At 51.0% G+C, this 15,838-nt stretch overlaps 1 protein-coding gene across 1 annotated transcript in view; it reads right to left on the bottom strand.

Annotated features, from left to right (window-relative positions):
- Positions 1-4,172: 4,172 nt before the first annotated feature.
- The window catches only part of LOC106591492 (RNA-binding protein 10), an 85,406-nt gene continuing 73,740 nt past the window's right edge, over positions 4,173-15,838 (bottom strand). The window contains exons 18-20 of the mRNA XM_082961516.1: positions 7,377-7,565; positions 4,573-4,715; positions 4,173-4,310 (exon numbers count right to left, since the gene is read on the bottom strand). Of these exons, the coding sequence (XP_082817642.1) occupies positions 4,220-4,310; positions 4,573-4,715; positions 7,377-7,565 (423 nt within the window). The 3' untranslated portion in view covers positions 4,173-4,219. The remainder of the gene's footprint in view (positions 4,311-4,572; positions 4,716-7,376; positions 7,566-15,838) is intronic.

Raw genomic sequence — 15,838 nt, forward strand, 5'->3', positions numbered from 1 at the left:
CCTCATCAATATACACACAACACCCCATAATGACAAAGAGAAAACAAGTTTTTAGAAATAAAAACCAGAAATACTTTAATTTACATAAGTATTCAGACCCTTTGCTATTAGACTCGAAATTGAGCTCAGGTGCATCCTGTTTCCATTGATCATCCTTGAGATGTTTCTATAACTTTATTTGGAGTCCACCTGTGGTATATTCAATTGATTGGACATGATTTGGAAAGGCACACACCTGTCTATATAAAGTCCCACAGTTGACAGTGCATGTCAGAGCAAAAACCAAGCCATGAGGTCGAAGGAATTGTCCGTAGAGCTCCGAGACAGGATTGTGTCGAGGGGCAGATCTGGGGAAGGGTACCAAAACATTTCTGCAGCAAACCAGTCAATCACGCCAGTAAATCACATCAGTAAATGAAACCAGTCAACCAAACCAGTCAATCACATCAGTAAATCAAACCAGTCAACCAAACCAGTTAATCACACAAGTCAATTGTAGGGTTAAAATGATCAAGGTACTTTTAAGTTATAGTGGGGTTAAAATCTGAGGATTATCAAGGTACTATTAAGTTATAGTGGGGTTAAAATCTGAGGATTATCAAGGTACTATTAAGTTATAGTGGGGTTAAAAGATTTGTAGCTTTGTAATTTGAAAGATTGAGATCTGACAGCCATACCCGATCAAACAAATAACGTTATAAAAATGAGACAAAGATCACGATAGTCAGTATTTCAAATACAAAAGGCGAACCAAATCTCTTTTTTTCCCCCCCAGAACCAAATACTATATTACAATATGCATTTACTACAAATTCCATTTTACACACATATCAGAATGATATTACTATTGGTTCACACCTGATACCTTGTTAGTGTGATATACTGTCCATGGGAGGCCAGATCACTACCAGAATGTTCTGTCCACATCTCTATCTGGGTAAAAAGTTTTAAAAAAAAGTGCTCATTCTAAAATCCTCACACTGTCAAAGTTAAATCCCAAATGGCACCCTATTCCCTATATAGCGCACTACTTTTGACCAGGGCCTGTAGGGAATTAGGGTACCATTTCAGACACTTAGTATTCATCCCAAATGGCACCCTATTCCCTATATAGTGCACTACTTTTGACCAGGGCCTGTAGGGAATTAGGGTGCCATTTCAGACACTTGGCACCCTATTCCCTACATAGAGCTATGGGCCCTGGTCAAAAGTAGTGCAGGAATAGGGTGCCGCAGGGGGCTGCTATTAGAAACATAGTCCTTTCACTCCCTGTATGATATCAAAGCCGCACATACAGAACCCAATCAAACAAACGTGATGAATTGACGGTTATCTTTCGTGAATCTAAAACTCCTTTTTCTATCGTCCATGGCTGGCTTACTGTTGGTGATCACCTCCATATTGATCTCCCGTGGCGTTGATCTCCCGTGGCGTTGATCTCCCGTAGCGTTGCTCTCCCACAGCGTTGATCTCCCGTGGCGTTGCTCTCCCACGGCGTTGATCTCCCGTGGCGTTGCTCTCCCACAGCGTTGATCTCCCGCAGCGTTGCTCTCCCGTAGCGTCGCTCTCCCGCGGCGTTGATCTCCCGTGGCGTTGATCTCTCGTAGCGTTGATCTCCCGTGGCGTTGCTCTACCGTAGCGTTGCTCTCCCGTGGCGTTGGTCTCCCGTAGTGTTGCTCTCCCGTGGCGTTGCTCTCCCGTAGCGTTGCTCTACCGTAGCGTTGCTCTCCCGTGGCGTTGCTCTCCCGTGGCGTTGCTCTCCCGTGGCGTTGCTCTCCCGTGGCATTGCTCTCCCGTGGCATTGCTCTCCCGTGGCGTTGATCTCCCGTGGCGTTGCTCTCCCGTGGCGTTGCTCTCCCGTGGCGTTGCTCTCCCGTAGCGTTGATCTCCCGTAGCGTTGATCTCCCGTGGCGTTGATCTCCCGTGGCGTCGCTCTCCCGTGGCGTCGCTCTCCCGTGGCGTTAATCTCCCACGGCGTTGATCTCCCGCGGCGTTGATCTCCCGTGGCGTTGCTCTCCCGTGGCGTTGCTCTCCCGTGGCGTTGCTCTCCCGTAGCGTTGATCTCCCACGGCGTTAATCTCCCACGGCGTTGATCTCCCGTGGCGTTGATCTCCTACAGCGTTGCTCTCCCGTAGCGTTGATCTCCTACAGCGTTGCTCTCCCGTGGCGTTGCTCTCCCGTGGCGTTGCTCTCCCGTGGCGTTGCTCTCCCGTAGCGTTGATCTCCCGTAGCGTTGATCTCCCGTGGCGTTGATCTCCCGTGGCGTCGCTCTCCCGTGGCGTCGCTCTCCCGTGGCGTTAATCTCCCACGGCGTTGATCTCCCGCGGCGTTGATCTCCCGTGGCGTTGCTCTCCCGTGGCGTTGCTCTCCCGTGGCGTTGCTCTCCCGTAGCGTTGATCTCCCACGGCGTTAATCTCCCACGGCGTTGATCTCCCGTGGCGTTGATCTCCTACAGCGTTGCTCTCCCGTAGCGTTGATCTCCTACAGCGTTGCTCTCCCACGGCGTTGCTCTCCCGTGGCGTTGATCTCCCGTAGCGTTGCTCTCCTACAGCGTTGCTCTCCCGTGGCGTTGCTCTCCCGTGGCGTTGCTCTCCCGTGGCGTTGCTCTCCCGTAGCGTTGATCTCCCACAGCGTCGCTCTCCCACAGCGTTGATCTCCCGCAGCGTTGATCTCCCGTGGCGTCGCTCTCCCACAGCGTTGATCTCATATAGTGTTGATGTCCCGTATCGCCCTGCAGCCCAAGTGAAAGGTGCAGGTCCTGCGCCGCGATCAGATTTAAGAAGTTTTCCGTGACAACCAGGCCACACTGCATCGGTTCCTTCCTTCCGATGTAGAATTTAAAAACAGGAGCCTATCTATCTATCTATATATATATCTATGTAGTAGTGATACAGGAGAGCAGATGGTCCCAGTTCTGTCTATCTATATCTATATATCTATGTAGTAGTGGTAGAGGAGAGTAACGGGTCCCGGTCTGTATGAGGAGTAGGATACAGTTTCCACTAAATGCTCATCCAGGGTCAGTCCCCCCACACACACACACTTCCTGTTAACCCTTTACACTCGTGGGAATTGGCCTACATGGACAGGGCTGAATTTACTTACAGATGAAATATTTAAAGCATATGCATTACCATGGTAACAACTGAAAGGGGGAAATTATTTAGGACACAACAGTTCACCTGACAGAAGACTAAATCCAAACATGTGCATTTTACATTTACTCTAGTTTTCACCTTATTTGTTGATAACGAAATCTAAAATACTCTGGATACATTCAGTAACATGTTAAGAATATTCCTGGAAAATGTGGGGTAGGTGCAACTTTAGACAAATGTATGTAAAAGGTTTGAGTGAGAGGTCTAACTGAGGTTTCCATGTGGCCACACACCTCTCCAAACTGTGCATAGTTCCTAAGTCATTTCAATGCATTTTTTTATGACTTAAAGAAGAGTCTTCAGCTATAAGGTGCTTGTTTGAGCTCTCCTAGCTGGACCGTTGAGGAACTACAGCAAACACACTTGTAGTTGTTTTGGTTGGAACACAGTCCTTCCTCCCCTCCATCACACATTTACTGTTGTTGTTTAGGTAAACCAAACACTGTCATTATAAATAGCAACCTGGGTCAGGTGGGCATCATGTGAAAGCCTGTTCTGCTGCCAACATGACTAGCTAAGTTATAAAATATGACCTTGAGCTTTCACAAGGCAATTCAGAGAAGCATATTGCCATGTTGGTGTGCAGAGAAAGGAGTCAGGACTGCATTCAGGTGCGTGTGCAGTGGTAAACGCAGTCTCATTCTGTTCAGAACAACCCAGGGGTATGACGACAAGTCGTCTGGTAACTGGACTCACAGGTGTTGTATGACATCAAAGCGATATTTATTCTAATCCTCAACAAAATGCAATATTGTCATCTTAATGTACAGCATTTTCCTCACTCAGACAAACAAAACATTTGCAAAAAGTTACGAGGAGGGACGGACGGGGGGCTTTACGTTGGATGAGGTGCTCAAGTTCAGAACGTCTGCCAGTCAACACTCATAATAGGTATCTATTGGTGCCCAAATCTGCCATTTTCAACCCGGATACGGGTACGAGTGTAAAGGGTTAAGGTTAGGATTAGGGGGGGAGGAGAAGCTGATCTGTACCTAGGGAGCCTAGTCCTGTGTGATGGTCGAATGTCAGGGGTTAGAGGATAGAGGTTTAAAGGTCAGGGGTCAGTCCACTTGCATGTTACGTAGCAGCAGTCCTTTCTTCACCCCTCCCTGCAGCATCCTGGCACCTAGACTATTGCCAGCCGTACCATCACTGCAGAAAGATAAGGAGAGATGGATGGAGCGAGAGCGGAGAGAGAGAGAGAGAGAGAGAGAGAGAGAGAGAGGCGATGGAGAGAGAGGGAGAGAATGTGTTAGGTGTGGAAGTTTGTCTGTGTGTATATGTGTCGGCTGAGTTTGTGTGTGTGTGTGTGTGTGTGTGTGTGTGTGTGTGTGTGTGTGTGTGTGTGTGTGTGTGTGTGTGTGTGTGTGTGTGTGTGTGTGTGTGTGTGTGTGTGTGAGACAGCAGTGCTTACAGCGGGCTGTACTTCCTCTTCTTGGGGTCTGGTGGCTCTGTGGACGGCCCTCCTTTGTCTTTCCTCTCCCCCGCCCCCGCCCCCGCCCCCACCCCCGCCCCTATACCCCCCTCTTGCTGTGACCTCCGCTGCTCCAGGTTTTGCTGAGGGAGGAGATGAAGAGGTTAAAGGTTAGTCAGAGGCCAAGGGGATATGTTCCAGAAAGAAGGATCAAAATTAGCTGGTTGATTTAATAATCCTGTTTTTCTGGAATACCCCACTCGGATAGGGGTTACGGGGTTAAACTGAAGGCTAAAGATCACGGTAGATAAATAGTCAAGATAAAGGTCACAGTAGATTTAACAGTCAAGATAAACTGGGACTGTAGATTAACAGTCAAGATAAACTGGGACTGTAGATTAACAGTCAAGATAAACTGGGACGGCAGATTAACAGTCAAGATAAACTGGGACTGTAGATTAACAGTCAAGATAAACTGGGACTGTAGATTAACAGTCAAGTTAAACTGGGACGGCAGATTAACAGTCAAGATAAACTGGGACTGTAGATTAACAGTCAAATTAAACTGGGACTGTAGATTAACAGTCAAATTAAACTGGGACGGCAGATTAACAGTCAAGATAAACTGGGACTGTAGATTAACAGTCAAATTAAACTGGGACTGTAGATTAACAGTCAAGTTAAACTGGGACGGCAGATTAACAGTCAAGATAAACTGGGACTGTAGATTAACAGTCAAGATAAACTGGGACTGTAGATTAACAGTCAAATTAAACTGGGACTGTAGATTAACAGTCAAGATAAACTGGGACTGTAGATTAACAGTCAAGATAAACTGGGACTGTAGATTAACAGTCAAGATAAACTGGGACTGTAGATTAACAGTCAAGATAAACTGGGACTGTAGATTAACAGTCAAGATAAACTGGGACTGTAGATTAACAGTCAAGTTAAACTGGGACGGCAGATTAACAGTCAAGATAAACTGGGACTGTAGATTAACAGTCAAGATAAACTGGGACTGTAGATTAACAGTCAAATTAAACTGGGACTGTAGATTAACAGTCAAGATAAACTGGGACTGTAGATTAACAGTCAAGATAAACTGGGACTGTAGATTAACAGTCAAATTAAACTGGGACGGCAGATTAACAGTCAAATTAAACTGGGACTGTAGATTAACAGTCAAATTAAACTGGGACTGTAGATTAACAGTCAAATTAAACTGGGACGGCAGATTAACAGTCAAATTAAACTGGGACTGTAGATTAACAGTCAAATTAAACTGGGACTGTAGATTAACAGTCAAGATAAACTGGGACTGTAGATTAACAGTCAAATTAAACTGGGACTGTAGATTAACAGTCAAATTAAACTGGGACGGCAGATTAACAGTCAAGATAAACTGGGACTGTAGATTAACAGTCAAGATAAACTGGGACTGTAGATTAACAGTCAAATTAAACTGGGACTGTAGATTAACAGTCAAATTAAACTGGGACTGTAGATTAACAGTCAAGATAAACTGGGACTGTAGATTAACAGTCAAGATAAACTGGGACTGTAGATTAACAGTCAAGTTAAACTGGGACTGTAGATTAACAGTCAAATTAAACTGGGACGGCAGATTAACAGTCAAATTAAACTGGGACTGTAGATTAACAGTCAAATTAAACTGGGACTGTAGATTAACAGTCAAGATAAACTGGGACTGTAGATTAACAGTCAAATTAAACTGGGACTGTAGATTAACAGTCAAATTAAACTGGGACGGCAGATTAACAGTCAAGATAAACTGGGACTGTAGATTAACAGTCAAGATAAACTGGGACTGTAGATTAACAGTCAAGATAAACTGGGACTGTAGATTAACAGTCAAGATAAACTGGGACTGTAGATTAACAGTCAAGATAAACTGGGACTGCCTCCCGGGTGGTGCAGTGGTCTAAGACACTGCATCGCAGTGCTAGCTGTGCCACCAGAGATTCTGGGTTCGAGTCCAGGCTCTGTCGCAGCCGGCCACGACCGGGAGACCCATGAGGCGACGCACAATTTTGCCCAGCTTCGTCTGGGTTAGGGGGAGGGTTTGGCCGGCAGGGATATCCTCGTCCCATCGCGCTCTAGCGACTCCTGTGGCGGGCCGGGTGCAGTGCACGCTGACCAGGTCGCCAGGTGTACGGTGTTTCCTCCGACACATTGGTGCGGCCGGCTTCCGGGTTGGACGCGCGCGTTGTGTCAAGAAGCAGTGCGGCTTGTTTGGGTCGTGTTTCGGAGGACACACGGCTCTCGACCTTCGCCTCTCCCGAGTCCGTACGGGAGTTGCAGCGATGAGACAAGACTGTAACTACCAATTGAGTACCATGAAATTGGGGAGAAAAAGGGGTAAAACCCCCCCCCCCCCCAAAAGTTGAAGTGGGATGGCTGTGGAAAACCTCCTTTCACATCACTAGAAACAGCTCTGACATCACAAACAGCTCTGACATCAGAAACAGCTCTGACATCACAAACAGCTCTGACATCAGAAACAGCTCTCTGACATCAGAAACAGCTCTCTGACATCAGAAACAGCTCTCTGACATCACAAACAGCTCTGACATCAGAAACAGCTCTGACATCAGAAACAGCTCTGACATCACAAACAGCTCTGACATCAGAAACAGCTCTCCGCCATAACGACTTCAGTTCAGGCCTTATATGGAAGTCAACCACCACTTTGGAAAATGTCTTATTACATAGTTATAGTAAAAGATGACATCGTGGCTTCATGTCAGCGTTATGTTACTCCGTAGGCATGTTATAAGCACCTTGTGTAGCTCTGAGAGCTGTTGGTGTCGTATGAGAGCCTCCTTGCTGGGGAACTGTCTCCTACACAGCAGACAGGCTAGCTTAGCCCAGTCTGTCATCCTCTCATCCTTCTCTCCTCCCTCCTCTCCCTCGCTGTCCGTCTCGCCGCTGTAGGCCGGAACCAAACCCTGCACCTGAGGGGGGGAGCGCTACGGAGAGAGAAAAAAACTGTAAAGTGAAAGAGAGAGATGACCGAGAAAGAAAAAGAGGGGAGTTACAACAGGAGAGAGCAGCGTGTTCTACCTGTCTCAATGGGGTGGGAAGTAGAGCAGCGTGTTCTACCTGTCTCAATGGGGTGGGAAGTAGAGCAGCGTGTTCTACCTGTCTCAATGGGGTGGGAAGTAGAGCAGCGTGTTCTACCTGTCTCAATGGGGTGGGAAGTAGAGCAGCGTGTTCTACCTGTCTCAATGGGGTGGGAAGTAGAGCAGCGTGTTCTACCTGTCTCAATGGGGTGGGAAGTAGAGCAGCGTGTTCTACCTGTCTCAATGGGGTGGGAAGTAGAGCAGCGTGTTCTACCTGTCTCAATGGGGTGGGAAGTAGAGCAGCGTGTTCTACCTGTCTCAATGGGGTGGGAAGTAGAGCAGCGTGTTCTACCTGTCTCAATGGGGTGGGAAGTAGAGCAGCGTGTTCTACCTGTCTCAATGGGGTGGGAAGTAGAGCAGCGTGTTCTACCTGTCTCAATGGGGTGGGAAGTAGAGCAGCGTGTTCTACCTGTCTCAATGGGGTGGGAAGTAGAGCAGCGTGTTCTACCTGTCTCAATGGGATGGGAAGTAGAGCAGCGTGTTCTACCTGTCTCAATGGGGTGGGAAGTAGAGCAGCGTGTTCTACCTGTCTCAATGGGGTGGGAAGTAGAGCAGCGTGTTCTACCTGTCTCAATGGGATGGGAAGTAGAGCAGCGTGTTCTACCTGTCTCAATGGGGTGGGAAGTAGAGCAGCGTGTTCTACCTGTCTCAATGGGGTGGGAAGTAGAGCAGCGTGTTCTACCTGTCTCAATGGGGTGGGAAGTAGAGCAGCGTGTTCTACCTGTCTCAATGGGGTGGGAAGTAGAGCAGCGTGTTCTACCTGTCTCAATGGGGTGGGAAGTAGAGCAGCGTGTTCTACCTGTCTCAATGGGATGGGAAGTAGAGCAGCGTGTTCTACCTGTCTCAATGGGGTGGGAAGTAGAGCAGCGTGTTCTACCTGTCTCAATGGGGTGGGAAGTAGAGCAGCGTGTTCTACCTGTCTCAATGGGGTGGGAAGTAGAGCAGCGTGTTCTACCTGTCTCAATGGGGTGGGAAGTAGAGCAGCGTGTTCTACCTGTCTCAATGGGGTGGGAAGTAGAGCAGCGTGTTCTACCTGTCTCAATGGGGTGGGAAGTAGAGCAGCGTGTTCTACCTGTCTCAATGGGGTGGGAAGTAGAGCAGCGTGTTCTACCTGTCTCAATGGGGTGGGAAGTAGAGCAGCGTGTTCTACCTGTCTCAATGGGGTGGGAAGTAGAGCAGCGTGTTCTACCTGTCTCAATGGGGTGGGAAGTAGAGCAGCGTGTTCTACCTGTCTCAATGGGGTGGGAAGTAGAGCAGCGTGTTCTACCTGTCTCAATGGGATGGGAAGTAGAGCAGCGTGTTCTACCTGTCTCAATGGGGTGGGAAGTAGAGCAGCGTGTTCTACCTGTCTCAATGGGGTGGGAAGTAGAGCAGCGTGTTCTACCTGTCTCAATGGGGTGGGAAGTAGAGCAGCGTGTTCTACCTGTCTCAATGGGGTGGGAAGTAGAGCAGCGTGTTCTACCTGTCTCAATGGGATGGGAAGTAGAGCAGCGTGTTCTACCTGTCTCAATGGGGTGGGAAGTAGAGCAGCGTGTTCTACCTGTCTCAATGGGGTGGGAAGTAGAGCAGCGTGTTCTACCTGTCTCAATGGGGTGGGAAGTAGAGCAGCGTGTTCTACCTGTCTCAATGGGGTGGGAAGTAGAGCAGCGTGTTCTACCTGTCTCAATGGGATGGGAAGTAGAGCAGCGTGTTCTACCTGTCTCAATGGGGTGGGAAGTAGAGCAGCGTGTTCTACCTGTCTCAATGGGGTGGGAAGTAGAGCAGCGTGTTCTACCTGTCTCAATGGGGTGGGAAGTAGAGCAGCGTGTTCTACCTGTCTCAATGGGGTGGGAAGTAGAGCAGCGTGTTCTACCTGTCTCAATGGGGTGGGAAGTAGAGCAGCGTGTTCTACCTGTCTCAATGGGGTGGGAAGTAGAGCAGCGTGTTCTACCTGTCTCAATGGGGTGGGAAGTAGAGCAGCGTGTTCTACCTGTCTCAATGGGGTGGGAAGTAGAGCAGCGTGTTCTACCTGTCTCAATGGGGTGGGAAGTAGAGCAGCGTGTTCTACCTGTCTCAATGGGGTGGGAAGTAGAGCAGCGTGTTCTACCTGTCTCAATGGGGTGGGAAGTAGAGCAGCGTGTTCTACCTGTCTCAATGGGATGGGAAGTAGAGCAGCGTGTTCTACCTGTCTCAATGGGATGGGAAGTAGAGCAGCGTGTTCTACCTGTCTCAATGGGATGGGAAGTAGAGCAGCGTGTTCTACCTGTCTCAATGGGGTGGGAAGTAGAGCAGCGTGTTCTACCTGTCTCAATGGGGTGGGAAGTAGAGCAGCGTGTTCTACCTGTCTCAATGGGGTGGGAAGTAGAGCAGCGTGTTCTACCTGTCTCAATGGGGTGGGAAGTAGAGCAGCGTGTTCTACCTGTCTCAATGGGGTGGGAAGTAGAGCAGCGTGTTCTACCTGTCTCAATGGGGTGGGAAGTAGAGCAGCGTGTTCTACCTGTCTCAATGGGGTGGGAAGTAGAGCAGCGTGTTCTACCTGTCTCAATGGGGTGGGAAGTAGAGCAGCGCGTTCTACCTGTCTCAATGGGGTGGGAAGTAGAGCAGCGTGTTCTACCTGTCTCAATGGGGTGGGAAGTAGAGCAGCGCGTTCTACCTGTCTCAATGGGGTGGGAAGTAGAGCAGCGTGTTCTACCTGTCTCAATGGGGTGGGAAGTAGAGCAGCGTGTTCTACCTGTCTCAATGGGATGGGAAGTAGAGCAGCGTGTTCTACCTGTCTCAATGGGGTGGGAAGTAGAGCAGCGTGTTCTACCTGTCTCAATGGGGTGGGAAGTAGAGCAGCGCGTTCTACCTGTCTCAATGGGATGGGAAGTAGAGCAGCGTGTTCTACCTGTCTCAATGGGATGGGAAGTAGAGCAGCGCGTTCTACCTGTCTCAATGGGGTGGGAAGTAGAGCAGCGCGTTCTACCTGTCTCAATGGGATGGGAAGTAGAGCAGCGTGTTCTACCTGTCTCAATGGGATGGGAAGTAGAGCAGCGCGTTCTACCTGTCTCAATGGGGTGGGAAGTAGAGCAGCGTGTTCTACCTGTCTCAATGGGGTGGGAAGTAGAGCAGCGTGTTCTACCTGTCTCAATGGGGTGGGAAGTAGAGCAGCGTGTTCTACCTGTCTCAATGGGATGGGAAGTAGAGCAGCGTGTTCTACCTGTCTCAATGGGATGGGAAGTAGAGCAGCGTGTTCTACCTGTCTCAATGGGGTGGGAAGTAGAGCAGCGTGTTCTACCTGTCTCAATGGGGTGGGAAGTAGAGCAGCGTGTTCTACCTGTCTCAATGGGATGGGAAGTAGAGCAGCGTGTTCTACCTGTCTCAATGGGATGGGAAGTAGAGCAGCGTGTTCTACCTGTCTCAATGGGGTGGGAAGTAGAGCAGCGTGTTCTACCTGTCTCAATGGGGTGGGAAGTAGAGCAGCGTGTTCTACCTGTCTCAATGGGATGGGAAGTAGAGCAGCGTGTTCTACCTGTCTCAATGGGATGGGAAGTAGAGCAGCGTGTTCTACCTGTCTCAATGGGGTGGGAAGTAGAGCAGCGTGTTCTACCTGTCTCAATGGGATGGGAAGTAGAGCAGCGTGTTCTACCTGTCTCAATGGGATGGGAAGTAGAGCAGCGTGTTCTACCTGTCTCAATGGGGTGGGAAGTAGAGCAGCGTGTTCTACCTGTCTCAATGGGGTGGGAAGTAGAGCAGCGTGTTCTACCTGTCTCAATGGGATGGGAAGTAGAGCAGCGTGTTCTACCTGTCTCAATGGGATGGGAAGTAGAGCAGCGTGTTCTACCTGTCTCAATGGGGTGGGAAGTAGAGCAGCGTGTTCTACCTGTCTCAATGGGGTGGGAAGTAGAGCAGCGTGTTCTACCTGTCTCAATGGGGTGGGAAGTAGAGCAGCGTGTTCTACCTGTCTCAATGGGGTGGGAAGTAGAGCAGCGTGTTCTACCTGTCTCAATGGGGTGGGAAGTAGAGCAGCGTGTTCTACCTGTCTCAATGGGGTGGGAAGTAGAGCAGCGTGTTCTACCTGTCTCAATGGGATGGGAAGTAGAGCAGCGTGTTCTACCTGTCTCAATGGGATGGGAAGTAGAATGTTCTGACCAGGTACTAGGGATGGATGGAGGTGTGACCAGGTACTAGGGATGGAGGTGTGACCAGGTACTAGGGATGGAGGTGTGACCAGGTACTAGGGATGGAGGTGTGACCAGGTACTAGGGATGGAGGTGGGACCAGGTACTAGGGATGGAGGTGTGACCAGGTACTAGGGATGGAGGTGTGACCAGGTACTAGGGATGGAGGTGTGACCAGGTACTAAGGATGGAGGTGTGACTAGGTACTAGGGATGGAGGTGGGACCAGGTACTAGGGATGGAGGTGTGACTAGGGATGGAGGTGGGACCAGGTACTAGGGATGGAGGTATGACCAGGTACTAGGGATGGAGGTATGACCAGGTACTAGGGATGGAGGTGTGACTAGGGATGGAGGTGTGACCAGGTACTAGGGATGGAGGTGTGACCAGGCACTAGGGATGGAGGTATGACCAGGTACTGGGGATGGAGGTATGACCAGGTACTAGGGATGGAGGTGTGACCAGGTACTAGGGATGGAGGTGGGACCAGGTACTAGGGATGGAGGTGTGACCAGGTACTAGGGATGGAGGTGTGACCAGGTACTAGGGATGGAGGTGTGACCAGGTACTAAGGATGGAGGTGTGGCCAGGTACTAGGGATGGAGGTGGGACCAGGTACTAGGGATGGAGGTGTGACTAGGTACTAGGGATGGAGGTGGGACCAGGTACTAGGGATGGAGGTGTGACTAGGGATGGAGGTGGGACCAGGTACTAGGGATGGAGGTGTGACCAGGTACTAGGGATGGAGGTGTGACTAGGGATGGAGGTGTGACCAGGTACTAGGGATGGAGGTGTGACCAGTTACTAGGGATGGAGGTGTGGCCAGGTACTAGGGATGGAGGTGTGACCAGGTACTAGGGATGAAGGTGTGACCAGGTACTAGTGATGGAGGTGTGACCAGGTACTAGGGATGGAGGTGTGACCAGGTACTAGGGATGATGGGGTGTGACTAGGGATGGAGGTGTGACCAGGTACTAAGGATGGAGGTGTGACTAGGGATGGAGGTGGGACCAGGTACTAGGGATGGAGGTGTGACCAGGTACTAGGGATGGAGGTGTGACCAGGTACTAGGGATGGAGGTGTGACTAGGGATGGAGGTGGGACCAGGTACTAGGGATGGAGGTGTGACTAGGGATGGAGGTGGGACCAGGTACTAGGGATGGAGGTGTGACCAGGTACTAGGGATGGAGGTGTGACCAGGTACTAGGGATGGAGGTGGGACCAGGCACTAGGGAAGGAGGTGTGACCAGGTACTAGGGATGGAGGTGGGACCAGGCACTAGGGATGGAGGTGGGACCAGGTACTAGGGATGGAGGTGGGACCAGGTACTAGGGATGGATGTGACCAGGTACTAGGGATGGAGGTGTGACCAGGTACTAGGGATGGAGGTGTGACCAGGTACCAGGGATGGAGGTGTGACCAGGTACTAGGGATGGAGGTGGGACCAGGTACTAGGGATGGAGGTGTGACCAGGTACTAGGGATGGAGGTGTGACTAGGTACTAGGGATGGAGGTGGGACCAGGTACTAGGGATGGAGGTGTGACTAGGGATGGAGGTGGGACCAGGTACTAGGGATGGAGGTGTGACCAGGTACTAGGGATGGAGGTGTGACTAGGGATGGAGGTGTGACCAGGTACTAGGGATGGAGGTATGACCAGGTACTAGGGATGGAGGTGTGACCAGGTACTAGGGATGGAGGTGTGGCCAGGTACTAGGGATGGAGGTGTGACCAGGTACTATGGATGGAGGTGTGACCAGGTACTAGGGATGGAGGTGTGACCAGGTACTAGGGATGGAGGTGTGACCAGGTACTAGGGATGATGGGGTGTGACTAGGGATGGAAGTGTGACCAGGTACTAGGGATGGAGGTGTGACTAGGGATGGAGGTGGGACCAGGTACTAGGGATGGAGGTGTGACCAGGTACTAGGGATGGAGGTGTGACCAGGTACTAGGGATAGAGGTGTGACTAGGGATGGAGGTGGGACCAGGTACTAGGGATGGAGGTGTGACTAGGGATGGAGGTGGGACCAGGTACTAGGGATGGAGGTGTGACCAGGTACTAGGGATGGAGGTGTGACCAGGTACTAGGGATGGAGGTGGGACCAGGCACTAGGGATGGAGGTGTGACCAGGTACTAGGGATGGAGGTGGGACCAGGTACTAGGGATGGAGGTGGGACCAGGTACTAGGGATGGAGGTGTGACCAGGTACTAGGGATGGAGGTGTGACCAGGTACTAGGGATGGAGGTGTGACCAGGTACTAGGGATGGAGGTGTGACTAGGGATGGAGGTGGGACCAGGTACTAGGGATGGAGGTGTGACTAGGGATGGAGGTGTGGCCAGGTACTAGGGATGGAGGTGTGACTAGGTACTAGGGATGGAGGTGGGACCAGGTACTAGGGATGGAGGTGGGACCAGGTACTAGGGATGGAGGTATGACCAGGTACTAGGGATGGAGGTGGGACCAGGTACTAGGGATGGATGGAGGTGTGACCAGGTACTAGGGATGGAGGTGTGACCAGGTACTAGGGATGGAGGTATGACCAGGTACTAGGGATGGAGGTATGACCAGGTACTAGGGATGGAGGTGGGACCAGGTACTAGGGATGGAGGTGTGACTAGGGATGGAGGTGTGGCCAGGTACTAGGGATGGAGGTGTGACTAGGGATGGAGGTGGGACCAGGTACTAGGGATGGAGGTATGACCAGGTACTAGGGATGGAGGTTTGACAAGGTACTAGGGATGGAGGTGTGACCAGGTACTAGGGATGGAGGTGTGACCAGGTACTAGGGATGGAGGTGGGACCAGGTACTAGGGATGGAGGTGGGACCAGGTACTAGGGATGGAGGTGTGACCAGGTACTAGGGATGGAGGTGGGACCAGGTACTAGGGATGGAGGTGTGACCAGGTACTAGGGATGGAGGTGGGACTAGGTACTAGGGATGGAGGTGTGACCAGGTACTAGGGATGGAGGTGGGACCAGGTACTAGGGATGGAGGTGTGACTAGGGATGGAGGTGTGACCAGGTACTAGGGATGGAGGTGGGACCAGGTACTAGGGATGGAGGTATGACCAGGTACTGGGGATGGAGGTGTGACCAGGTACTAGGGATGGAGGTGTGACCAGGTACTAGGGATGGAGGTGTGACTAGGGATGGAGGTGGGACCAGGTACTAGGGATGGAGGTGTGACCAGGTACTAGGGATGGAGGTGGGACCAGGTACTAGGGATGGAGGTGTGACCAGGTACTAGGGATGGAGGTGTGACCAGGTACTGGGGATGGAGGTGTGACCAGGTACTAGGGATGGAGGTGTGACCAGGTACTAGGGATGGAGGTGTGACCAGGTACTAGGGATGGAGGTGTGACCAGGTACTAGGGATGGAGGTATGACCAGGTACTAGGGATGGAGGTGTGACCAGGTACTAGGGATGGAGGTGTGACCAGGTACTAGGGATGGAGGTGTGACTAGGGATGGAGGTGGGACCAGGTACTAGGGATGGAGGTGTGACTAGGGATGGAGGTGGGGCCAGGTACTAGGGATGGAGGTATGACCAGGTACTGGGGATGGAGGTGTGACCAGGTACTAGGGATGGAGGTGGGACCAGGCACTAGGGATGGACGTGTTACCAGGTACTAGGGATGGAGGTGTGACCAGGTACTGGGGATGGAGGTATGACCAGGTACTAGGGATGGAGGTGGGACCAGGTACTAGGGATGGAGGTGTGACTAGGGATGGAGGTGGGACCAGGTACTGGGGATGGAGGTGTGACCAGGTACTAGGGATGGAGGTATGACCAGGCACTAGGGATGGAGGTGTGACCAGGTACTAGGGATGGAGGTGTGACCAGGTACTAGGGATGGAGGTGTGACTAGGTACTAGGGATGGAGGTGTGACCAGGTACTAGGGATGGAGGTGTGACCAGGTACTAGGGATGGAGGTGTGACCAGCCCATTCGGAAAGTATTCAGACCCCTTAACTTT

Source organism: Salmo salar, chromosome 15 (genome assembly GCF_965601325.2).
Source record: "Salmo salar chromosome 15, fSalSal1, whole genome shotgun sequence".
Lineage (NCBI taxonomy): Eukaryota > Metazoa > Chordata > Actinopteri > Salmoniformes > Salmonidae > Salmo > Salmo salar.